This window comes from Bicyclus anynana, chromosome 13, assembly GCF_947172395.1.
Source record: "Bicyclus anynana chromosome 13, ilBicAnyn1.1, whole genome shotgun sequence".
Taxonomy (NCBI): domain Eukaryota; kingdom Metazoa; phylum Arthropoda; class Insecta; order Lepidoptera; family Nymphalidae; genus Bicyclus; species Bicyclus anynana.
This window is the reverse complement of record NC_069095.1, coordinates 1,749,509-1,776,471: the sequence shown is the minus strand read 5'-3', so window position 1 is coordinate 1,776,471 and position 26,963 is coordinate 1,749,509. Positions and strand designations below refer to the sequence as shown.

Genomic DNA, 26,963 nt, shown 5'->3' with positions numbered 1-26,963 from the left:
ATACCTTGTGCTTGGGCTTGATTAATTTGTATTGCTGAGATATTTGTACCAAGATGGGTTGGGACTGTCATTAGGGGTCTGATGTATTCGTTAAAGATGAAATTTTACACTAAAAATGGAAAAATAATAAAAATTTTAATAAAAAAAATACAACCGACTTCAAAACCTAAAAACGTACCCACTAAACTAAAAAGTGAAAAATAACATCATAATATGTTCTACCTGCTGATCAGTATGAAGGCGGTGCTTAGCCGGTGTTGTCTTAATTTAAGCCATTTCTGACAGGACCACATGAAACAACACTGTCTGCAAAAAGATATTCTCACATGGCTTGAATTAATACATCACCGGCTTAGCACCGCCTTCATACTGATCAGCAGGTAGAACATATTATGATGTTATTTTTCACTTTTTAGTTTAGTGGGTACGTTTTTAGGTTTTGAAGTCGGTTGTATTTTTTTTATTAAAATTTTTATATTTTTTAATTGAACTATTAATGAATCTGTTTAATGCTTTTTTAAATAGTAAAACAGCATTTGTATTTAGAAATTAAACATTTTTTCTTTCTTTCTATCAAGATACAATAGGTTGCAAGCGTTATCAACCCATATACCGCCCACTGCTGAGCTCGAGTCTCCTCTTAGAATGAGAGGGGTTAGGCCAATAGTTCACCACGCTGGCCCAATGCGGATTGGCAGACTTCACACACGCAGAAAATTTAGAAATTCTCTGCTATGTAGGTTTCCTCACGATGTTTTCCTTCACCGTTTGAGACACGTGATATTTAATTTCTTAAAATGCACACAACTGAAAAGTTGGAGGTGCATTGCCCCGGACCGGATTCGAACCCACACCCTCCGGAATTGGAGGCAGAGGTCATATCCACTGGGCTATCACGTCTACTATAGGTTGCAAACATTTCAAAAAATTTACTTCATTATGATCATTATCAGTCGATGGACGTCCACTGCTGGACATAGGTCTTGCGTAACAATACGGCTTTGAGCTGCCTGCAACCGCTCCCTGCAACCCGTTTACATACGTTTTATCTTCGGTCCAACTACCAACACTGCGCTTTTTGGTGCGGGGTCGCAATTCCAGCATCTAGGGACCCCAACATCCATCGGCTCTTCGAACTATACAATATGCCCCACCCATTGCTACTTCAGGTTTGTGATATCTTTGGTTCATCTGCGGATCTTTTAATTTCTAGGGTTTATTTAATTTAGGGGGGGGGTTAGCACCAGTTAGCCTCCCCAACCGCCAACCTCACCTGCTCGTGGTGCATCCTGCTGTCTGACTGACGTCAACAGACTTACGGCGGTATAGCCATTCTAAAATGGCTAGATTTTGTATTTTTTTTTTATTTTTTACAAGTTAGCCCTTGACTACAATTTTTTCTGATGGTAAGTGATGATGAAATCTAAGATGGAAGCGGGCTAACATGTTAGGAGGAGGATGAAAATCCACACTCCTTTCGGTTTCTACACGACATCGTACCAGCTTGGCGGTACGTTTTTGTCGGTAGGGTGGTTTCTAGCTATGGCCGAAGCCTCCAACCTCCCAAGCTTAAAAAATGGAGTAACTTCTCTCGTTTTCCTAACATTTCCCTTCACTGCCCTGCTCCTATTGATCGTAGCGTAATAAAAAGTATACTATAACCTGCCCAGGAGTATGAAGAATAATTGTACCAAGTTTCGTTAAAATCCGTCGAGTAGTTTTTGTTTCTATAACGAACAGACAGACAGACAGACAGAGGCATCAGTATCCATCACTAATCACCCCCTGATAGTTATTTTGGAAATATATTTCATGTACAGAATTTACCTCTCTACAGATTTATTATAAGTATAGATTAACTTTACGTTATGTCATACAGTTTTTAGATCATATTGAATAGAAGTAACGGTTACTTTGTAGGTGTCCAAAAGTACTTACAAAATATAAATTCCACAGTAGGGAAAGTGATTACTAAAAAAAAATGACGCAAAGCCAAATTGTTCTCAAAACTCTAACACCTTGTTTCACCGCAACGGTTTTACACGACTTTTCATAAAGAACGGAGAGTGAAATTTCGTGTTTCTTTTATATTTTTTTCCCCTTTGTATTTAAGGAGTGCTCGACCTAGACTTTTGTGGATACATTTTAAATATGAACGTAAATTGAAATGTTTTACTGGAACGAGAGAAAATGTTTTTGTCCAAAACTAAATTTCCAAGAAAAAAACTTTCTTTACGAGTATAACCAATGTGAACAAAATAAATTTCATTTGTCTATCTCTAGAGCGTCCATTTATTGGATTGAGATGGAACTTTGGGAATTAAAAAATCTGTCTTATACCAAACAGAGGTACTTCATTAACCGACTTCAAAAAGGAGGAGGTTCTCAATTCTTTTATTAATTAAATAGCCCTATGTGGATTAGAGAACTAAGAAAATTCTCCGGTAGGTATGCAGGTTTCCTTACGATGTTTTTCCTACTGAAAATTTGGGCATGCCCCGGACCGGATTCGAACCTACACCCTCCGAATTTGAGGCAGACGTCATATCCACTGGGCTATCAAACGGTAAAGGTTTCTTTACTATTTTCTGTTATTAAACGGTTTTCGTTTTATATAAAACAATTTCTGTTATGGTTTCTTTAAAGATATGTATAGAATAGCAAAAGAACAGTATTAAGTAACCACTAATAAGTATTGTCGTACTTAGTTTATATTTTTTTTATATTTAAAGTTTTTCTTTATATTTCAAGCCATAACTTACCATAAATAATGGAATCTAATTTAGAAGGTAAAGTTAGATTTATTGTTTGATGCTTATTACCTCAAAAATTACTCCAACAAAAATTCTTTAACCATTAGAAAGAAGTTTCACATTTTCACCGGTTAATATAAGCTATATAATATCTCCGTATTTTCAAGGGAACGAGAACTTTTTGAGGGCCTCCGTGGCGCAGTGGAATGCTCGATTGAGGTTTTCTTTTCCTTTTATTAGGACCTTCCATTTTATGTATCACACGATGAAGTTTGCAAAAATTTTTTTTCAACTTTCCATCTTACCCCCAATATTAATTTTTTTCTTATTCACAGTACATATCTGCGTTTGGGTCACAAAAAAAGATATGTGTACCAAATTTCAACAGGAATGGTGCGGTATATTCGGAGAAAACAGACAGACATAAAAATGTGCGCTGTGAAGTTATAAGGGTTCCATTTTTGTTACGTTCGGAACCCTAAAAACTGAACAAGTAACTGTGAAGGGTCGGTTAGTAGTTCAATAAATAGTTAGACATTTATATTGCTAAAAATCACGTTTACTGGTGTATACTTATGCGATTTCGAGTTCTTTGCATGGAACAGCAAGGAAAAACGCCTTGACAAAATTCACGTAATTCCCTATTACTTGTTTCACCATTGGGCCGCCTACTTCATCGATGATTTCCTTCCAACTGTGGTCGAGGATATCTTTCAACGGCTTAGCTGTGAAAAAAAATTGTTAATTACTTAATTTAATTAATTAAATTAATACCTAAAATAATTTCAAAGACGCGTGTATGCTAGTCGAGAATTCGGGGAGCATTTATACAATTGATTTTTATTAGTATCAACTGTATCAATGACGAGGTCATCGATATATACATTACTACATTATTTATACTACAAGCCGGCCAGAGAAGCATTGATGGACGAACGTGTGAATACATAAACATATACGTAATGCAAGCCATTGACTATCAATTATTCTCACGTTTCTTCAGCACCCACGACTATAACTGATCATGTATTGGTCGCTGCGTGAATGACGGCACGACTTATGAAACGTCTTCGCTGCAGAAACGTGAGAATAATTGACCGTCAATGGCTGACTTGTCCATCAATGCCTAGTTGTGACCATGGCTTGTATTTAAACTTTTCTCAAATAATGCGCGGAAATTAGACTAAGTAGTACAATTCAGAACTTTTATTAGAAAAAAAAATTGAGTACAATTCATAAAGTTTAATGTGGATTTTCCGGGAATTATGTTGGTTTGAGATAATTCTAACGAGGTTGATGTTTGTTGTATACTAGTGTTGTCGGTGTGATTCTGAATTTCAAAGTTTTGATGGGAAGTCGATAGTCGGGATGCTTTCATTAATTTTACTATTTTAAAACCAATGATGAAGTTGACGAACAACTAATAACAATAGTTTTTTACGCGCCAAAGTAATTTTTTTCACAAAAAATCCTTCTATGTGCCAGCCAGTTCGAAATTTAAAATGATGATTTTACAAAGTAATTTATTTGGCCACTAAACACGACTGATATGTATTTTTATACAACTATTGTAATTATTGCTGGCCGCTGTGCGACCAGTACAGTAAGTTCGATGTATCTCGAAGAAGGTCTTCAAAATAATGCTCAAATTTCCAAGCATTTTGGAAAAAAAACATTGAGTTGTTAATGTTGTTACTTAGTAAAATATTAGCTACCAGAATCAGGAATTTTCATGATTAAGCTAATCACGGAAAATTAACTGATTAGTAATCGATTGTAAAGATGCACCCCGGATCCTGGACTATACCTACTTGTCTTATCTATTCTGTGGTTTATAGAGGAAGTACCAAATTCAAATTATCGTTTTTTTTTTAAATATTTTTTTACCTAAATCAATTCCTTTCATCAGAAATCATTCCTTTTGAATTTATTATCCGAAGGCGTCAGAAGGAGGGTAGTGTTTTTTAGTATATTTTTTTACATTATTGTAAGACAATATGTTTTTATTTTAGGATTGGACTTAAGTTAAGAGGCCTTGAGTGCCTTTCAAAAAAAATAATAATTACAACCCGGAGTAGGTAGACGAGTCTATTACTCCCGCGTGCCCCAGAAAGCACGTGAAGCCGTCCCGGTCATTTTCATTAACATACGATAGTTGTCGTTAAAAATCATCCTAAGCCCGCTAACCCGCATTGGAGTGGGTATAAGATCCCCTCTCCTCTAAGGAGGGAGGTGTGGTCCTATAAAATAAGTTGAATAACAAAGAACATATAGCCCTCAAGCTACGCTTTAGCGGCAAGTGTCCAGAACTTACCGCGTTTCTCATCACCGTCGAACAGATTTTTGAGATCGATGTAGACTTTTTCTATCATTTCATAGCTGTAGTCGAATCCGGTGACCTTCCAGTGTTTGCGGCCATTTTTTTGAATATCCTTGACTTTAATTTCGACTGTGATGCTTACTTTGTCTGTAATTAAAAATAGCTTTATGACTTGATGTAACTAAATTACGGAATTGTTACAATCTATACTAATATTATAAAGCTGAAGTGTTTGTTTGTTTGAACGCGCTAATTTCAGGAACTACTGGTCCGATTTGAAAATTTCTTTCAGTGTCAGATAGCCCATTTATCGAGGAAGGCTACAGGATGTCTATTATCCCCGTATTCTTATGGGAACGGGAACCATGCGGGTAAAACCGCGCGGCGTCTGTACTACTAACTGTATATTGTACCAAGGGTCAGCCACTTTGGCGACTGCTCATGAAGTCTTAAGTTCCAGTTTTGGATAGGATTTTTAATCTTTACACGTATTTGTCAGTAGCAACCCGGTATTTGGAAACGGATGGTACGTAAAAACACGTAAAGTCATCCGTTCCGGGTATTATTTATATATCATTAATGTACATATCAGACGATTGTGACTTTACGTGTTAAATATTTGGCGCTATGCCATCAACTTGAATTGGATGCCCATCAACTTAAATTGGATGCCCATCAACTTAAATTGGATGCGCATCAACTTAAATTGGATGCCCATGAACTTAAATTGGATGCGCATCAAATTAAAATGGATGCCCATCAACTTAAATTGGATGCCCATCAATTTAAATTGGAGTAGCGTGTTGAGTTTCTGTACAAACCACCCCTCTATAACAGGAGACAGATGCCTCCGTACTTGGCCATTACTAACTTTTATAAAAATAGAACCGATTTCAAAGACGGCTGCACGGCTAACTACATGGCTCTTCTTCATTAAAATACTTAAAGCCCCTACAATTTTCGCCCCTACAGATTTCTCCAGGATCTTATCATGAGATGCTGGTTTCTGTATCATGATAGCATCCTTGGAATATCTCCTTTACAATAAAAATAATCATCATAATCGGTTCATAAACGACGAAATAATCCGCGAACACACATAAAAACTATAAGGGTCGAATTAAGAAACCTCTTCCTTTTTTGAAGTCAGTTAAAAACAAGGAAAATAGTTGTCTTACTGAGAACAACTATTATTGTTCTCGGAAATATGAATTTAACTCGAGATTGGCCATTTTTAATTATTCATACAAGTTGGTTTATATAGAAACAGATTTCGCGTGGATTCCATTTAAATTTACAAGGTCACAGTAATTATAAACCAGAAATACGGGCTGTTGTTGTTAATAGGTATATATTTTATGAGGGAAGTGAAGTTTAATAATATTTTTATTTGTGTCTATTTGTAATTTTCCTCTAGTTTTATCAAGTAAAGTTTTTACTCAAAATCACCCTGGATGTCCAACGCGAAAGAGCAGTCTGTATTCTTGCCACCATTCCAGGTGGGCATGATTTTTATAGCTACTGACAAGTTATTTTAGTTTTTGCTGTATTCTTTTCCCATCTGTTTCTTCAACTTTTAGTATTTTTCTGGTAGTACACATGAATTTTTACAAATTTATCTAACTTGAAAATTGAAGGACTTTCCATACAAACTTTCATCCCCTATTTCACCCCTTTCTGATTTGATTTTCGCGACAAAAAATATTCAATAAAGAAGGATATTAAAAATATGTTGCAAGTAGGTTACCTCCAAATTTGATAGTCAATAATGGCTTACAATAGTTTGGCCAGGAAATTTCTAAGCAATGTACATTAATATATTTTTTTAATTACTAAATTTGATATAAACACTTTTCACCCATTAAACATGTGGGTGAAGATCGTTTCTAATAAGAATCTTAGATTAATGTTAATTGAACTTTTACTGAAGGATTGAAGAGGTTATTTAGCAACATAAAGGCCAATTTTTATTCCGGAAAAATAATTAGTTCCCATGGAATTTGTAAAATACTGAACTACACGAAGACGATGTCGCGGGCGTCCACTAGTATTTAATAAAAAAATACAAATAAGTACTGACTGGTATAGATTTTGAAGTCCCCATCCCCGTACGCGTTGATAAATGCCAGCTTGCCGTTCAGATCGTACTGCCCTTCCGCATGCAGGGGACATTCCACAGTCAGCTTAATAGTGTGCCTCTCTGGATTGCGGCTGGAAAAAATCAATAGAAAGAACTAGTTCAATCAAAGATCATCATTATTATGGCGTGTCCAAACATAGCGCGGCAATAGTGAGCGACACGCTGCGCGCGATTGTCGCTGTGCTAAATTTGATATGAGATATTTTTCATCCACTAAACAGATGGATGAAGGTCGTTTCTAATACGGATCTTAGTCCATTACGATGGACTGCAGGCTAATTCACTATCTTTGACGCATGCTGGTTGTCATACATTGTAATTGAGATTATATGTAACTAATGTCACCCGATGCTTACTGGTGGATATAATTCAGTACGTAGATGACATTTACAGATTTGATGTTTATTTTAAAAGCTTGTTAATGAAGACCAATATAGTGAATAGACCAGCAAGGTTCATTTGATAATCCCATCTGAAAACACCATCAGATCTGACCTCATTTATTTATTGTTATGGGATCAACGGGAGAAATGGACGGGAAAATTGGATACACTTTTCATCCATTAAACAGATGGGTGAAGGTCGTTTCTAATAAATATCTTAGACTCTGTACAGCCCCACTAGCCAAGTAGCATGTCGATTCCCTTTCTACGATCGCTAACGCTTCGAAAACTAGAAAGATGTATGGGAATGACATAAGCAGGTCACTTGATAAAGATCTGTCATTTCCATACATCGTTCTAGTTTTCGAAGCGTTAGCGACTACAATCGCTAAGATTGTAGAAAGAGTATCGACGTGCCACTTGGCTAGGGGGTCTGGCGTCGTTAAAATAGACGGACAATGATGATGACTACTTAATTATTTAAGTTTCATTAACTTACCTAAGGTCAATTATCTTGCATTTGGTGACACCGGTGATCTTAAGGTTTCGGAAACCCAGTTTCAGGTTGACACCATCAGACCTGACCTCGTTTATTGTTATGGGGTCAACGACAGGCAACCCTAGCTCTGGTACACCAGCGGTGAGGTAGGGTAGTGCTGCTTTCCCACTTGACAGAATGCATTTCTGATCGTTCGGTTTACATGGATGTATGAATGGCGCTACAGAAAAAAAATAGAAAACTTGACTAAGACTATGTCTATGATTATTTTATACTATAGATAAATTACGTGCCTACAAAAATTGATCTTTTTTTATTCTTTACTACCTTTGACTACAAGCTCACCTGATGGTAAGTAATGATGCAATCTAAGATGGAAGCGGCCTTTTTTAGAAGGAGGATAAAAATCCACACCCCTTTTGGTTTCTAAACGATATCGTCGGTACCGGAACGCTAACCACTGGACGGATTGGGCTGAAATTTGGCATGCAGGTAGATGTTATGACGTAGGCATCCGCTAAGAAAGGATTTTTGTCAATTCTACCTCCAAGGAGATAAAATAGGGGGTGAAAGTTGTATGAAACTTTGACAACTTTAAACTAATCGGGCTGAGACTTTGCATGCAAAAAGCTACTATGACGTAGGCATCCCTTAAGAAAGGATTTTGATAAATTACACCCCTAAGGGGATAAAATAGGAGATGAAAGTTTGTATTGTATCCTCTTAGATTTTCGACTGATTGAACTGAAATTAATGATTGGACACTATGACGAAGACGTTCGCTTGAATAGGATTTTGATAAATTATTAAAAAAACAACCCCCATGGGGATAAAATAAGGGATGGTGGAGGATCTCCTTTGTGTAGCGGCAACTGAAGCGATTTTGCTGTAATTTGGAGTAGAAGTAGATTTTACTCTGGATTCACAGATTGGCTACTTTTCATCCCAAAAAAATCCATGGTTCCCGCGGTATTTGTGAATAACAGAATCTTCCCATAGATGTTTCCCTTAAAGTTTGATATTTTACAGTGTTTTTCGAAGGCTTGCCACTAAGCTAAGTTACTGGCAACTGGGACACATGATTTCTTATAATATTCCCTAAAGTGTAATGCTTGGTCACTTGATAGTTTAATCTTTTGAAATCTGTCTGTGAGATCCCGAAACTGACGCGGCGAAAACTCATACCCTACTTAAGAGGCTCTGTGCACGCCACTGTTTGTTGCCTACCGTACTTACGTACAGGACTATAACACTAGTACTATAAATAGTTGTTGGTCATTTTATAAAATAATAAAAAAGATTACAATTATAATTATAACTGGGCGCAAGGATTATATAAGATATTGTTGTTCCCGTTCACGTATGAAAACGGGGAAAGAATTTTTGAAATTGGACCAGTAGTTTCTGAGATTATAATCTTTCAAATTTCCTTTCGTTGACATTGATGACCTACGAATCTTATTACATACATATAACAAAATTACGAAGTACCTACCTAATCGTTAGAACACAAATGCAAATTAATTTAAATTTAAATTTTAATTAAAGTACTTAAATTATAAATAGTAAGACATTAAAAACATTGGAAATTACCAGAACCGGCGTACGAATTAACCGTCAAATATATAACTATGCACAGCAAAAAGTAACACTTCGACCGAATCATTTTTTATAAGAATTTAAATCACACAAGAAATCGCAGAAGAAACGCTCTCTGCTACTAAAGTAGTAAGTAAAATACGACACTGTCAATAAAATCATAGGCTCGCTATATTTATAAAAGGCTCAAAACCCGCTAAGCCTGTAATGTATATAAATATATGTCACTAGTATGTATACCAAACGAGATATTAAGATGAGCTCATAAAGTTATTGGTAGCTATTTAAAACATCTATTCGGTTTTTAGCGGCCTTTTGTTAAAGTTAAAAAAAAGTTGTTTTACCTATACATTGCTTTTTTAATTATTTTACATTGCCTTATATTTTATGCATTATAATAATTTAGTAAGTAACAATACATTAAAGCTATCAATAAATAATTTCGTTCAATTAACGTGAACTTTCAGCTTTTTCATTTAACGTCTTTCATTACCTAATGGAGAGGGTAGAACTGTTTTGTTATTTTGGGAAATAAAAGATATAAAGCTCAGCTTCTTCGACACGGAAGCTATTTACAAAAAAATATGTGTAGGTACGTACATTACATTCAAATGCAATTTTGTTGGCTATATAATCCTTCTAAACGCGAAAGTTTTTAGTCAATTTAGAAAACTTTCTTTATTACTTCCATTATTGACGCTTTTTTTATAGCTTCTCATCATCTCCTTTCCCTTATTTATTTATTTATTAAGGAAAATCAACCGCTAATACATTTATGCTTACATTTAATTACAATGATACTATGTTTAGCTATTAAAAGATTTTCACAATATTCGCAGTTTTACAGAGTATGTATATATTATGTCATTAAAGTTCTTAGCTATAAAAAATTAATAAGTAAATAATTTAAGTTATACGTACAATATATTACCAATTTGGCATAACAAATCCAAATACTCCTACACATACCTACCTAGATTTGTTTATGTATAAACACGTGTAACTTTTTATTAAGTTGTCCGACTTTGAAAGTTTTTACCCGACTGCAAGAAGGGTTATGTTTTTCGCGCGTATCTTGTATGTATGTATGTATGTAATATTCTTTATTACCTCATATCTTCCAAACCACTGAACGGATTTACGTAATTAGGATATCGTTAGATTTATCTCAATAACCCGAGTGTTCTTAGATAGGTGAAACTAAAAAAAAATAACAAGACGACTGTAAGACGCTATAGACTCCAGGTGAAAAAATATTTTTTTTCTAATATTGCAATAATTTGTATCAAATTCAAGAGCTTTTTGTGAGGATTCTAAAATGGTATATCATGGCCATGTTTAAAAAAACTACAATTAGAAAAACGTTATTTATTAATTGTCTATACGAAATACGCGAGGCGGATGACTATAGGTGCGAGCAGGTTTGTTAAATGAAGTTATAAAATAAACTAAATTAAATATATTGATTATAAAAATCGGCTAAGTGGGAGTCAGAATCGCCCACCGAGCGTTCCGTAGAATTTTTTGAATATTTGCTTAACCTCAATTGGACGTATAAATTATCGTACTTTGTAATAAACGTAATAAATCAATCCGAAATTAACCATATATCGTAACTAAAAAGTGTGAAATAAATAAATTAATTTAACAAATAAAAAATCCCACTGCATAAAGTATAAAAAAAATTAAAAGAAAAAAACAAGCTTTTATTTGAAGTAAAATTTAAAGTATACATTTTTTACTAAAATTTTCAGTTAATTTTAGTGACAGTAACAGTGAGATAATTCTAATGCTGGATCCGAGACCACCGTAGACATTCGTCCAATAAAAAACATTTCTTGATAACAAAAATAATATATTGTTTGAAAATAAAACATATGTCATTTAAGTATAATTAGGTCCAAATATTTCCTACGCAATTTCTAGGTAACTGGCTGGGCAGCTCATTATGAATGTCTTCACACAATCCACGTAGATAGTCAACAGCTGCAGTATCATATCACCGCCGATCTCTTCAACCATCGCGTTGGAATTGTCTTTGATAGTCGCCAACATTGGTGCAGCTGTAATCAAAAAAAAGTCTGTGTCAGCGCCGACGCACGAATGGAGTTTACTCTCTCAGATCGACTGTCTAAATAGGTGTATGTTGCCCCGCAGTATACACTATATACGTCTCAATACTACGCCTGAAAAGTGAAAGGTGCGCAACCGAGGAGCAGCAGGCCGCGGCGTGCACGCTGTTGTCAGCAGCGAACGTTGAAATTTGCGCAAAATAGGTTGCGCACAAAAACGTAAAGCTGTCATTTGTTCATCGAATTTTACTGCCCATATTTTTCTTATACCGCGGGCTATATATGAAATATCGATTCTTAAGTAAACTCCAATAAAAATATAGTGAATCGTTAAAAAAAGTTAAGTTAGTAAGTAAGCAAGACTCTTAGATAACCATTTATTGATTAAGTACTAGCGGATGTCCGCGCTTCGTCCGCGTGGAATTCAGTTTTTCACAAATCCCGCGGGAACCATCGATTTTTCCGGGATGAAAAGTAGCCTATGTGTCAATCCATAGTAAAATCTATTTCCTTTCAAAATTTCAGCCAAATCGCTCCAGTAGCGACATACATGCTTACAAACAAACTTTCGCCTATATAATATTAAGTGTAATGTAGTGAGAGCTTGTTTATTTACAGCGCATTTGGGGTATTTCCACTGACTCAATAATATAAAATGTTCCTTGAAATTTATTTTATCGGTACGAGTACGCGGAAATCTTATAGTTTGACCAGGTTTACATCATACCAACATTTTTAAGAATCTATAATGTAGGTATTTAAGTTTCAAAAATCGGACAAAACTAGACAGTGTACATTTTGAATTCGTCTCTATATCTCTCAATCTACGATATCGTCATAGTTTTTTTTTTAATTCTTCTCAGTTAGCCCTTGACTACAATCTCACCTGATGGTAAGTGATGATGCAGTCTAAGATGGAAGCGGGCTAACTTGTTAGGAGGAGGATGAAAATCCACACCCCTTTCGGTTTCTACACGGCATCGTACCGGAACGCTAAATCGCTTGGCGGTACGTCTTTGCCGGTAGGGTGGTAACTAGCCACAGCCGAAGCCTCCCACCAGCCAGACCTGGACAAATTAAGAAAATCTCAATCTGCCCTTCCGGGGATCGAACCTAGGACCTCCGTTTTGTAAATCCACCGCGCATACCACTGCGCCACGGAGGTCGTCGTAGATAGAGATTAATAAATACGATATCCATACTCATACTGTTTCGATATAAAAAAAAAGTCTTTAAAGAACATATCTAGAGACGAGATTAATAAAAGCATCCATTAGCATTAATTTAGCAATATTGCACAGTTATGCCACTAACTTTAAAGTATAAAAAAATTCCTTTCTCAGTTATCTTTAAATTACTAAAAATAAGTTCACATAGCTCCCATTCCTGAGGGAATACGGAGATATAACCTAGCTTAAGTTACTCGTTGATAATAGTGAATTATCCATTCCATTAGTGAATTCTTTTAAAAGTCATATTAGTTAGGATTTTCATAAACAGTGTGGAAAGACTTAAGACTTAAAAAACTAAGAGTAGGTATGACATTAAGGATAAATCTCGCGTTCAGTTTGATATATGTATTCTGAGGTGCGATTTAAATTTCAATTCACACTGACCTTTTTTCTCGTCGCCATCATAAAGATTTGTCAGGTTAATTTCAACTTTATCCAGCAGCTTGTAACTGTAGTCGAAACCGGTTATTTTCCAGTATTTTTGGCCGTCTTTTACTATGTCCTTGATTTTGACTTCAACTATGAATCGCACTTTTTCTGCGGAGGTAAATAATAGAGTGATTCAGATGTCGATACATATTATTAAAGCAGTTCCTGGAGATATAGACTTAGTACTTTTGTTACAATGGATGGCAATTAAGGATGAAGGATCTACACCATTCAAAAACTGCTACCTTCCAAAGCAACGGCTCTATCGCTTGGCAAATTCGTTCATAGCACTCCCGTTGGTCCGCGCGGGCCGGGCGACGTGTAACAATGAATGAAAACCCACGATTGATGCAACTCACTTCACGCGCAGTCTTTCCCCCTTCGCCCGCATATCATGGGAGTGTCATCAACGAACTTGCAAAGCTATAACTCCATAATTGCTTACCGTAACATGGAATTTCTCATTGCCTGACAAAGCAAGTCTTAACTGTTTCTGTGATGAATTACGGATCCGAGACTTGGTTGCTAACTATGTGCCTCATAAGAAGGCTCAGAGTTACTCAGCTGGAACGAGCTATGCTTGGAGTTTCTCTGCGTCGAATTAGACATGAGGAGATCCGCAGAAGAACCAAAGTCACTCGACATAGCTCATAGAGTTATGTCCGGCGATTTTGAATAAACTGACAATGTGCAGAGCTCGAAAAGCCGATGGAAGTTCCCAGGTCTGGTATGGTGACCCTGTATAGGAAAACGCAGTTGGTCGACTTCCTACAAGGTGGACCGACGATATAGACTGTAGGGAGCCGCAGGATATTAGTTTTTCGAAGTCTATACAAGAGGCCTATATCCAGCAGTGGACGTCCGTTGGCCGATAATGGTGATGATAATGGCTATGACCAGTGGCGTAACATAGACAAATCTAGGCGTGGGCAACAAAAGCATCTGCGAAAAAACTTTTTCGTTGGTTAAAAAGGGGCCCTTTTAACCAACGAAAAAGTTTTTAATGAATAGCACATGTGTCGCAATAATTAGTTTCTCTGATTCTAAAATAAAATTGAAGGTAGTAAAATTTTTTTTTTTTTTTATTCTTTACAAGTTAGTCCTTGACTACAATCTCACCTGATGGTAAGTGATGGTGCAATCTAAGATGGGACCGGGCTAACTTGTTAGGAGGAGGATGAAAATCCACACCTTTCGGTTTCCACACGACATCATACCGGAACGTAAATCGCTTAGCGGTACACCTTTGTCGATAGTGTAGTATCTTGCCACGGCCGGAGCCTCCCACCAGCCAGACCTAGACCAATTAAGAAAACCTCAATCGGCCCAGCCGGGGATCGAACCCAGGACCTTCGGCTTCTAAATCCATCGCGCATACCACTGCGCCACGGAGGCCGTCAAAAGTAACAATTTATTGTGACACAGTTGGCTTTTTTACTAAATTTATTTGCATAAATAGGTAGGTACTTAGGGGATGTGAGGCCGCGCAGGTTTTTACGGCCTCGCTGGGCCCATTTATGTACGAGGCCGTGGGCGACCACCCCATTCGCCCACGCCTCGCTACGCCACTGGCGATGACTTATAGGAGATAGATAGATAGGAGCACTAGGTGACAAACTTTCATCATTCGTAAAATGAGAACGTGTTGCTCTCGGTTTATTGAAAGTCTAGACTAGTCTAGTCTAGTCTATCGCAGAAGTCTAGCATAGGATTGATGTCTTACGGGTACTGATTTCGACGTCTCCATCCCCATAAGCCTCGAACAAGAGCAGTTTTCCTTTCAGGTGATATTTCCCAGAGAAATGGAGCGGACATTCGACAGTCAACTTCACGGTACTCTTCGTTGTATCGCGCCTGTTAAAAAATAATATTATTTTTTATTCAACAACTCATTTAAACGATGCATTTTTATAATAAGTTTAGGTTAGGTTAGTTACTAGTAATTTAAATATTATTATATTTAGTTGTATATGTATAATTTTAAAAGCGTACTAAAGCGATGAAAATGAGAAATACTGAAATTTTCTACAGCTCAGTTACACTCGCGCCTCGTACATCGTCTCGTACCTCGACGCGTCGAAAGTGGCGAGACGAACTACGAGCGCACTGTTTACACATTTTTTTAATTTTTTTTTTATATCAAACTAATATTACAAAGGCGAAAGTTTGTGTTTAAGTGTGTAAATGTGTAAGTATGTTTGTTCCTCTTTTACGCTGCACCCAATGCACACTGCAATTTGGAATGAAAATAGATTTTGCATTATTAACACATAAGCTACCTTTCATCCAAGACTAATCCATGGTTTCCGCGGGATTTGTGAGAAACTGAACTACACGCGGACGAAGTCACGGGCGTCCGCTAGTAAAGAATATTTGCCATATCTTTTATAATATGGCCAACATTCCCATTCTCCTCAACTAGTTGGGAAAGACTGTGCTAGGAGTGGGTACGACAATAGACCAACGGGGCGGGGATCGAACAACCACCCCTCGGTGATGATTCCGACCGCTCTTACCGTCGAGTATTATCATTGGCCTCATACTTCGCCTCGCGGCTCGTCTCGCCGCTCGCGCGAGAATGTAAATGAGCTATTATGACTCAATGGTGTTCTGACGTTCTGATTTTATACTACTTATAGGTACTTGGATTTTGGTCTGGATATACCTGGATGGTCATGGCATCAGACTCTACAATAGTGCTAAGGCATAATTATAAAATAAACATTTTTTCTTTCTTTCTTTCAATGTGGGAAAACATATATAAAACTCCCAATAAAAAGGAATAAAAAACACCACTCAATGCTGATATAGGTACTAAGTGTATATTAATCAGTGAATTTTCGAAAAGCAAACATAAAATTCAATTGAAAATGTGATAATATAATTACTTACTCAAGGTCTAGAATCTTGCATTTGCTAACGCCAGTTATAACAAGATCCTTGAAGCCGAATTTCAAACCGGCTTGCTCAGAGTTGACGGAATCTATTGTAGAGGGATCCAATTTCTGTATTCCTAATTCAGGTATACCAGCCACTAAGCGTGGCAACGCTGCTTCGGCGCTGGATCGTATACATTCTTTGTCGTCTGGTTTGCAGGGTGTGATAAAGGATGCTGTGGAGAAAGCATGTAAATGTAAAGGAGATGGTCCAAAATACTTGCCTCTTTTGTAAACAGTGTTTAAACTGAATTATGGAAGTATTATATATAGCTATATATTATTTTGTCCTGTCAATAATAACCAGTAAAAAAATTAATATAAATGAAAAAATATCTACGTAAAATTTTATCCGCCGAAACAACATATTAGCAAGTGACGTCATTCATAGAGATAACAGCGTGATTGGCGTTTGCAGTGATATGATTATATCACGTCACCGCAAGCGCCAATCACAAACCGTTGCCATGTAGCGAATGACGTTGCAGTTTATGATTGGCGTTTGCGGTGACGTGATAAAAATACAATTTTGTTTTATAAAAATATTACAATTACGAGATTATTTTCACAAATAAAAATGTGATTAGAGTTTCTAGACATCTAAACTGCCTGTAAGCAAAAAATCTTCTTAGATACAGCAGGCGAGTAGCCTATTGTATAGAGCCCAGGATCAGTCATTGTACCCTGGCGGAACTAATAGAAAATATTTTTTTTAACTATTTTCGATTTTACAAATCGACGAATTTACATTAACTCTTTCGAAATAATACTCATTCTCTCCCAAGAAATGCAACACTAATACGTGTAACAATGGCGGATTGATGACATTTTCAACGCAATAGTCGTTTTGATGTTTTCTGTCAAATGTAATGTCATAGATGCTCTAAGAGCGCCATCTTGATATACCTAACTCAATAATTTGAGTTTTAATCTTATTTATTTCTTTTTATTTAGTTAGATTTACTCACTTATTTAGATTTTAATAAATACCCTGTATTTTTTTAATTTTAATGATACAAGGTACAAGAGTGGACTTGAAATGGACCATCTCTTTTCCCAAATATGGGTGAATCTAAATCAATACAAAATCAATACATCTAATAAGTCTGTGTTTTCTCATGATCTCATGTTTGACTATTATATAACATATATGCGCGGTGGATATACAAGACAGAGGTTCGATCCCCGGTGTGGGAGGCTTTCGACCATGGCTAGTTAACACCCTACCGACAAAGACGTATCGCCAAGCGATTTAGCCTTCCAGTACAATGTTGTGTGGATTTTCATCCTTCTTCTAACAAGTTAGCCCGCTTCCATCTTAGATTGCATCATCACTTACCAACAGGTAAGATTGTAGTTAAGGGTATGTCTTTACCAGTAGGGTGGTAACTAGCCACGGCCGAAGCTTCCCACCAACCAGACTGACCAATCAAAAAACCTCAATCGGTCCAGCCGGGATCGAACCCAGGAGGCTGCCAGTCAATGTGTTTTCCGACAGCCAACTTTTTTTAAAATGATAAGTTAGCCCTTGAGTGCGATCTCACCTGATGTTAAGTGACGTATGACAATACAGTCTATAGTCTGGCAAGTTTGTTGATGACACTCCCATGATATGCGAGCGACGAGGGGCAGGACTGCGCGGGTGTGAAATCGTGCGTGCGGGGAAGTGAGGTGCATCAGTCGTTGGTTTTTTATTCGATTCGTTCGATTTTACGAACAAAATTGCCAAGCTATAGGGTGGAACTACCGTCAGAGGTAAAGGTGGAATAAACTTATTTAAAAGTTTATTCTACTTTTACTTCTGACGGTTAACAACCACAACAACTAGCCACGGCCGGTGCCTACCACTACACTAGACCTGAGTCAATATCATCATCATCATCATCATCATTATCAGCCGATGGACACTGAACACTGTTCACTGCTGAACATAGGCCTCTTGCATGGACTTCTCAACGGTCTCGAGCCGCTATCATCCAGCGGCTCTCTGCAACCTGCTTGTTGACCTCAATATCCTACTAATATTATAAACGCGAAAGTTTGTATGGATGTTTGTTACTCTTTAACGCCGCAACTATTGCAGCGATTTGGCTGAAATTTAGAATGGAAATAGATTTTACTCTGGATCGACACACATGCTACTTTGATTGTATCGTCTGGTGAGATCGCATTCAAAAGTAAACATGTCTTTGAATAAAAAAAAATCTTACTTTTATATTATATAATTTATAATTTAAAGAAATATTTATATAATTTAAAGAAAAAGGATATCTGTAAGAGATCAATATATCGTTAAGTAAATGAAGTCTTACCTGGACAAGCGTTTGATTCAGCAACAAAATAACCAATTAATCCCACAATTAAAATTCGAAACATTTTTGAATTATTGACCGTTTTCCGTCCAAAATATTGTCGGTCTTTATCATATAAAACTTAATTACACACTGATGTCTGCATCTAACGCCTGTTTTATATATAACACGTACTCATATTTATGCAGCATCAGTTTTTTCGGTGCCACATTTAAAAATAAATCGTGCTCACTAAAGCGAAATAATAAACGTTTTTGTACAGATTATGAAATAAATTAAAATGTGTGCTTGTAACCCTCATCTTTAATTTTAGGTTTACGACATCACTTATGATCATCACTTTATAATAATGTAAAAAATTAATTAAAATGTATTGAAGATAACGAAACCAGATTATGACTGTCGAGCTAATATTATTTATGCCGGATAATAGAATTATAGCAATGACCTCTTTTTTGATTTATTAAAAAAAAATCGAAGCTTTACTAACTGGTAATAAACTTAGCTAAGAAGAGGTTATGGATCTAACCTCCGGGATTTCTAGGAAGGAACCGTAAGAAAATAGACATCATAATGTATTGATTCACCTAAGTTGGATCGCGCTTACATAGATTTAAATTATAAGTGTCAGGAAACACTAATACCGGAAGTGCATTTCAAATTTTTGCTGTGCGAATTAGGAATGTGGATACAAATCGCTTAGTGATACAGTTCACGGCATCTTGCTGTTCTATGATAGAAAGGAGAAAGAGTAACAAGATGATGAACTTTCTGCGCTCACTCACCAACGTATATCCGATAGTAAAGCGACATACAAGCAACATTGCGACCATGTTGCAAGGTCAACCTGTGTCATCAGTTCATTACCAATGAACCTTCTAGCGCAGCGATCTAAACGTATAGAGTATATTGCATCAAGCTGATATTTGGCGGAGCTATTCTAGAGGTCGCTGCAGTACTCCATACAAATTTTGAACTGAGCCTGGTAAAGAGTGAGTGGGCGTGTGGGAGAGTGGGGTGTGAAGAACCGCTTGACCTTATTGAGATTTCCAGTTTTTGGCTCCTTTCAGCTATAGATTCGATGCTTTTCCCGAACTTGAGGTTGGATAAGATGGGAGCCAAAGTGAAAGGTTATTGGCGGAAAATAAACACGCCTGAGTCTTGATAGCATTGAATTTAACCAAAATATTCGTATCGCCATCGTCAGGTTCATATTCACGCAGTTAACAAAAGCCTCTCTGAGCTCATAAATCTCATCAGCTGGCTCTAGGGCTAGATATGTAACTCTTCTATACTATGCTGTCATCCGCATACCCAAAGATACTGGGATTAAGCAGATCATTGGTATGCAGCAGTAAAAATGTAGCGGAGAGAACAGATCTTGTGGTACACCGACATTGACGTATAATAAGTCAGATGAGCAGCCGTCTACTCTAATTCGAAATTACCGTTCCGATTGGATATCTAATTTTTTGGGGCAGGTCAGCGGATATCTTGTACGCAGCTTACTGAAACGACTGACATGCTAAACCCGGTCAAAAGCCTTCAAGGAAAACGTCCCGCCCTATATTTTTCAATGGATTCGCTCCAAGTATGAGTAGCATACTTAGGAAGGTCACCAGTAGACGGAAGTCATATTGCCGGTCTGACAAGAGGTCTTTTCCCTCTAGGTATGTAAGGAGCTTGCCATTCAGAACCCGTTCCATAGTCTTGCAGAACATGGACATGACAGTTATTGGACTATTTATTATTTTTTCTATTTGAACCAGTAATTACTGAGATTAGCGCATTCAACTAAAGATCAAAATCAGCTTATTAATGTTAGTACAGATAGACTTATATAATAACTTGTGTCATCAAAAATGATTTACGTGATGTTTTCCATATAATTCCAGATCCTATTACAATTTTGATGCAGAAATAAGAGTGTTTTAAAATTTATAATAAATACATTACGTTGTCTGAGCAAACTAGTACTGCATTGTGGTCACGCGGCACGTTCTGCATACACAGAGCTGTAGGATTTGATTAGTCTGATTTACATACAGGTGTTGAGACGTGAGTGTTAGACGCATTTGCTGCAGATGCGATGGGAATTCACTTAATCATATTTTTAACCCTTGATGATAATGCCTGTGATTGTGGTATCAACTCTGAAAGGTTATCGAGTATCTGATAGTGATTGTGAGAATCAAACATCCCTCTGAACTCGTCAATTGAAGCAGCTTGGTGGGTTTAAGCTCCATATCCCTTCTGGTATAAGGAGACATGCATTGCAAGCCTATGTAGAGGGCCAATAAATATGATTCCTATTGTAATAATACACATAATGCATCTGAAGGTAGATACTATAGGTCTATACACTATAGTCAAGAGTTGATTACCTAGCGCGATTCGATTTACATTGACGTATTGTATTGATATAGGATTCATATACCTGTCTGATTGGTTTATAGGTAAGCTACCGTAATAGAACATGTAATAGGACCAAGTATACTCCTGTCGGGAACAGTATATTTGGTAGTTGCGTGATGCGGTACAATATTTCAACAGTTTTCCATCACATAATGTGAACAATTAGTGTAGTGTGTATATGTCTGTATAAATGAATGTATTGTAACCGTATGAACTTGAGTACATTATAAATTATAATGAGTGAATACATACAATTTTAATATTAATTAACATATTCATTAAGCCTGTCTATTTGGGCATATTGTTTTTAATAACACGTAAAATGACCCTAGATAGACCTTTGGAACTTGGATTTGTTTACGCCTATGTTGGCCTGCCTTGTTTGTCTAGTGGTTAGTCGTAACTATACCTACGGCTTGTGATTGAGGTTCAAGGTTCGTGACCTGGACTATGAAATATAGAGATTTTCTATCTTTTTCGAAATTCTCAATAACAGCCCGGAGTTGGGAATTTTGTGGCATTTGGTTGAGAGCAATTAAAGCCGTCGGTCCTGGTCATTATAGTTATGATCTGATAACGGTTGTTATCAAACGTGATCCCAAAGTGCTGGAATGGCGACCCCGCACTAGTAAGCGCAGTGTTGGTCGACCCCCCTCCAGGTGGACTGACGACATCAAGCAGGGATTCGCTGGATGCAGGTGGCTCAGTATCGTGAAGTTGAGTTGTAGTAGACACATAGTTCGACGAGCCGAAGATCGTTGGGGGTTCTAAGTTACTGAAATGGTGCTGGACAGAGTAGTGTTGGTTGACCCATCGTCAGATGGACCAACGTCACAGACCTGTTTTAGGGAGCCGCTGGATGCTAGCGGTTCAAGACCGTAGTGTTTGGAAGTTACCACAAGAGACACGAGTATGTCCAGAGGACATCCATTCACTGATAAGGATGATACTGTTCCTGTTGCATATTAAAATGTAAATGCACAAAGCTTAGGATAATTGGTTGAAAATAAAGTTACTTGAGAAAATTTTAATAATAAATTTCTTGCTATTAGAGACTAATTAATTGGCAGTGTTTGCGAGAACATCTTAGATTTTCAGATACCACTGTTTTTTATTAAAAATAATTTCAAGTTGTACAAAACCGTGATGGCCAGTGCATATGACTCTGACTTTGATTCGGAGGCCATAGGTTTGAATCCGGTCCGGGGCATGCACCTTCAACTTCTCCATTATGTTTAATATTAACCATCATGTGCTACTTTTATTCAGATTATAATTTTTTTTTACAAACTAAAAACATAAACGAGAGATTGAGTGCAGTAGCTGTTTCTTGGTTATTTTTTTAAGTTTGTAAAAAAATAATAATCTGAATAAAAGGGTATTATTATTATTATTATGTGCTACTAATATTTATTTATCCATAGGCCTCTTGCATGGACCTCCAAGCACAACGGCCTAGAGCACACCAGCACCTTGCACTTGCACAGCAGCACCTTGGGATCATCACTCGGCTCTTCGAACTATGTGGTCTGCCACTTCAGCTTCGCGACTTCGCGAGTTAACGACCAAGTCTCGGATCCGTAGGTCATCACTGGCAACACTCACTGTTCGAAGACTTAAGGTTGAAAACCAGACTATAGGTTGAAATAAGAGGGATGAAATGAAAAGAAATATTAAATGCGGGATAAAAATCTGCGCTTTTGGTACAGATACAGAAAAACTTGATGTTGCTATCAAATAAATGTCGATATCAAATATATACTATATCTAGTATAGTTTGTGGTTTCCGGATTTACTAAACTGATTTTAAAAGTTCCTTAACCACTAAGCCACGTTATATTTATAATTGGCATAGGCTATATTTTATCCCCGTATTACCAGAATTAGTTTTAGAACTACGCGTGTGAAACCGCGGGGCGTTGGCTAGCAAATAGTAAAATAACAATTCTTGAATTTATTCTTTTAACTAGACTAGTTGCAATACTAGTTCTATTTTAATGTTGTTCAGATACTTGTATGTGTATCGACTATCGTAAGTAAGTATAGATATGAACGTAGATTGATCGTCTCTTATGATAGATAGCTGAAGTGTGGTGTAGAGATGGATTGCTATAACATCTGAATGTATGTTACATGCTTGAATGATTACTGTTTGTGCTATAATTTAAGACTACCGGTCGCCCGCGACTTCGTCCGCGTGAATCTACATGTAAATTTTCACCCCCTATTTCACCTCCTACTATTTATATTTTTGCACGTTTTATGTAGGTGTAATAAATAGTCCACTAATCATTTTACGAAAATATAATTCAAAACATGAACTATTTATAATAAAAAAGCTTTAAACCCTTATTAACCCTTTCGGGGTAGAGTTTTGAAATTTATGAATGTCATTTTTTTGATGAAACCTTTCTCATTTATGTTTTAAGATCATAAAGAGGTAAAATTTGTAAGATACGGGGTAACCTCTGGATCGACTAAATCGATTTCGAAGATTTTACTGCAATAGAAAGTCACGTTATCTGTGAGTGTCGTGAATATCATATCCACTTATTTCACGGGAGCAGAAACTATGCAGGTGAAACCGCGGGTAGTCAGCTATATTTATATTTATTATGTTACAATACAGCTTTATGAAAGTATGAAGCAAGAGAAATGTCATGAATTGAGAAACTGGATAATCCACGGATAAACTTTTTCCATTTTCCTATTCCATTTTCAACAAAAGAAACCCGTTATAGACATATCTTATAAAGAAATCGGCGCGAAGATTTAATGTATTATTCGAATCGTATGCCGCAAGTAAGTACTAAGCGAGCATAAATTCGATGTGAAAATACCTCTTACATATTTTATACGTCAGAGACGAAGAGTACAGTCGGAAATATCATCTATCTCCACCGAATGCATCTGCTATTTCATACAAAATTCATCGTGTTCTTCAAAACATCGATTTCTTATCGGGACTCGATGGTTTAACATAGACGTACGTACTCGTAGTGCTTGGTAATTTATATAAGTCATTATTTTTTTATTTTTAGAACCGTGATAGCCCAGTGGAGATGACCTCTGCCTTGGATTCCTGAGGGTGTGGATTCGAATTCGGTCCGAAGCATGCAACTCCAACTTTTCAGTTATGTGCATTTTAAGAAATGAAATATCACGTGTCTCAAATGGTGAAGGAAAACCATCGTGAGGAAACATGCAAACGCAGAGAATTTTCTTAATTCTCTGCGTCTGCCAATCCACATTGGGCCAGCGTGGTGGACTATTGGCCTAACCCCTTTCATTTTGAAAGGACACTCGAGCTCGAACTAATCAAAATTTCTAACCAGTGTATTTGCCACTGTGATTTTCGTCAACTGTGGGCTGGGCTTTACAGAATACGAAAAATGCGGTTGGTATTGATTTGATGTTAATTATATTAGGTGTCTAATAGATCAAATTTAGTGAATAAGCTGGGTCGGGCTAAGCATTCATTCTTAAGCTTTTCTTACTTCCAAAAAAAATTTCCATCAATAATTTTCAGTTTGGAAGTTGGTTTGATTCCTTGAAATTCACGTGCTCGATTAGCTTTGGTGCTTGGGTTTTTAAATAATTATAATTTATCATTCATCATCATCGACATATCAGCCGATCGACGTCCACTGCAGGACATAGGCCTTTTGTAAGGACTTCCAAACATCACGATCCTGAGCCACCTGCATCCAGCGAATCCCTGCGACTCGCTTGATGTCGTTAGTTCACCTGGTGGGGTTCAACCGATACTGCGCTTTGTAGTGCGGGGTCGACATGGCAGCACCTAGGGACCCCGACGTCCATCGGCTCTTCGAAGTATGTGCTCTGCTCATTGCCACTTCAGCTTCGCGACACATCGAGCTATGTCGGTGACTTTGATCTATATGTATCATTAACATCTGATATTTTATCTTGACAGGTTCACACAGCACACTGGTGAGACCCCGGCCTCTTCCCATGAGTACCCAACTGAACAGAGAGCTCTGGTTCTAAGTTAATTTTCAAGTCACGATAGAAATATTGACCAAGTTCGGAATTCCAAAGTATATTTAGACTTCCACAATATAAATAGGTGTTAAAAACAAACAGGAAACATTAATATCACGTTAAAGTATAAAAACTCCCTGCAATAATATGACTTTTCATAATTAGGTAAATTAATTAATTCGCCAGTTATAAGCGCATAATGTCTAGAAGATTTATTAAGATAACATTTAATGTATATAATATTATAATTAATGTTTTGTGATTTGGCTGGTGTTACATGATGCTAGTTAAAGCATTCGTTTAATTTAGTGCAAAGGACCATAAAATATAATGGGCTAAGAATCTGCAAGATTCAGATACACCTCATTCTATTAATGGTGATAGTTTGTCAGCATATGCCAAATACAATATGTTATGTTGGCTGAGAAGAGTCAGGTCATCTGGCGCAAGCACTAACATGCCCAAAAGAAGATCATAACAAAGCTTATCATAAAAACTTGTGACCTGTATAATAAAGATATTTTTTTCAAATGGGCTTAGTTTACAAGTACTTTAGAAACGTCAGGTTATAATATTATTAGATAATGGTGATAATAATTAGTCGGAAACTAAAAATTTAAGTTCGAGGGTCTCAAACACCAATTCAGCCAGGTTTTTTCTTTTTTAGTTTATCGCTATTTAACAAAAAAAAATATATAAGTCACAGTTGGGTATTTCACATCCTTCCCTTTATTCCCTTTAGGAATGAATAGCCTTGTGATATGGTTTGAGGTTTTATATTGAGTAGATTACGAAATGGGAGTAGAAAAAAATACATTTTATTCTTGGAAAATTAAGAATCTGGACCCTTGAAACCTGTTGTCTTCTAAGACACCAAGACCAAAACTCCTTAAGTAGCTGTAGCACTTAAGAGGATAGTCTGTCGAACATTATTAAATTTGGCGCAAGTCTGACTATCGCAGGCTCTCAGTTTGTAAAGAGGTTTCTAGCAAAAAATATAAAATATTAACATTATTTTTAAGGATTTTTTGTCATTTTCAAAGTGATAAATAGTATATTATATCATAATGAATAATGATACTCGTACACGGTTTATTTTAGTTGATTTACCTTTAGGTACATATCTTGTACGATCAGAGCATGTCAAACTTCTAGCTTTTATAAAATGAGGTCTAACCACCACAGTCTCACCTGTATTAAAGATGGTATTCAAAAACTGAAAATAAATGAAACCCTGGTTGAGTCTGTTAATTTTCCAGAAAATTCAAAACTTATTTTTTTTGTAAATAATTTCACGACAAACAATTTTTTTAATGACCTCTATTGGCACCCGAGAATAGGTCTCAAAATATTTGCGAAAAACTGTTTTCCGTGACCTATATAACTTTTTTAGCTTATACGATATCAATGTCGATTTCTCAAATCTTCATTACAACGCCGTATTATTAATAGGTGTATACAAAAATTCAGCTCTATAGAAGTTTTTCATAGATTGAGGTTTAAAATGCCTAAAATAACTGGACTTAATAGTGATAATTATTTATACGATGAAGAATTCGACTCTGCTTATTTAAGTTTTCCTTGGGGACCCCATCACTGACGGATTTACTTAATAGAAATTGTTTTGCACCTTTTGTATTTTTTTTTGTATTATTTCATTTTATAATATTAAATTCCTAGGTTACCTTTGTTTTAATTATCTTATTAAAATTAGATTTAGCAATTACTTTTAAAAAATAACTAGAATAATGAGCGTCAACTCGCCAACAAACTGCCTGTACAGTTTGGCGAGAGTATCGATATGTAAAATAATTGTTATATCTTATCAATAAAATAAATTTAAAAAAAATTAAAAAGTACCTACCTTT

At 36.5% G+C, this 26,963-nt stretch overlaps 1 protein-coding gene across 1 annotated transcript; it reads right to left on the bottom strand.

The window, feature by feature from the left end:
- Nucleotides 1–3,290: 3,290 nt before the first annotated feature.
- LOC112045454 (uncharacterized) lies at nt 3,291–18,752 on the bottom strand. The gene is made up of 10 exons (XM_052885118.1): nt 18,676–18,752; nt 16,320–16,539; nt 15,151–15,281; nt 13,383–13,535; nt 11,610–11,757; nt 9,159–9,193; nt 8,096–8,315; nt 7,154–7,284; nt 5,068–5,220; nt 3,291–3,478 (listed from the first exon to the last, which is right to left on the bottom strand). Exons 1-10 carry the CDS (start codon nt 18,737–18,739, stop codon nt 3,327–3,329), a joined length of 1,407 nt encoding a protein of 468 aa, XP_052741078.1. The 5' UTR covers nt 18,740–18,752; the 3' UTR covers nt 3,291–3,326.
- Nucleotides 18,753–26,963: the final 8,211 nt, after the last annotated feature.

Coding starts and splice junctions, on each gene's coding strand:
- LOC112045454 (XM_052885118.1), bottom strand. CDS start 18,739: ATGTTTCGAATTTTAATTGTGGGATTAATTGGTTATTTTGTTGCTGAA. Junction 9,194..11,609: donor GCCAGTTACCTAGAAATTGC/GTAGGAAATATT, acceptor ATTACACTTTAG/GGAATATTATAAGAAATCAT. Junction 3,479..5,067: donor CGACGGTGATGAGAAACGCG/GTAAGTTCTGGA, acceptor TTTTTTTCACAG/CTAAGCCGTTGAAAGATATC.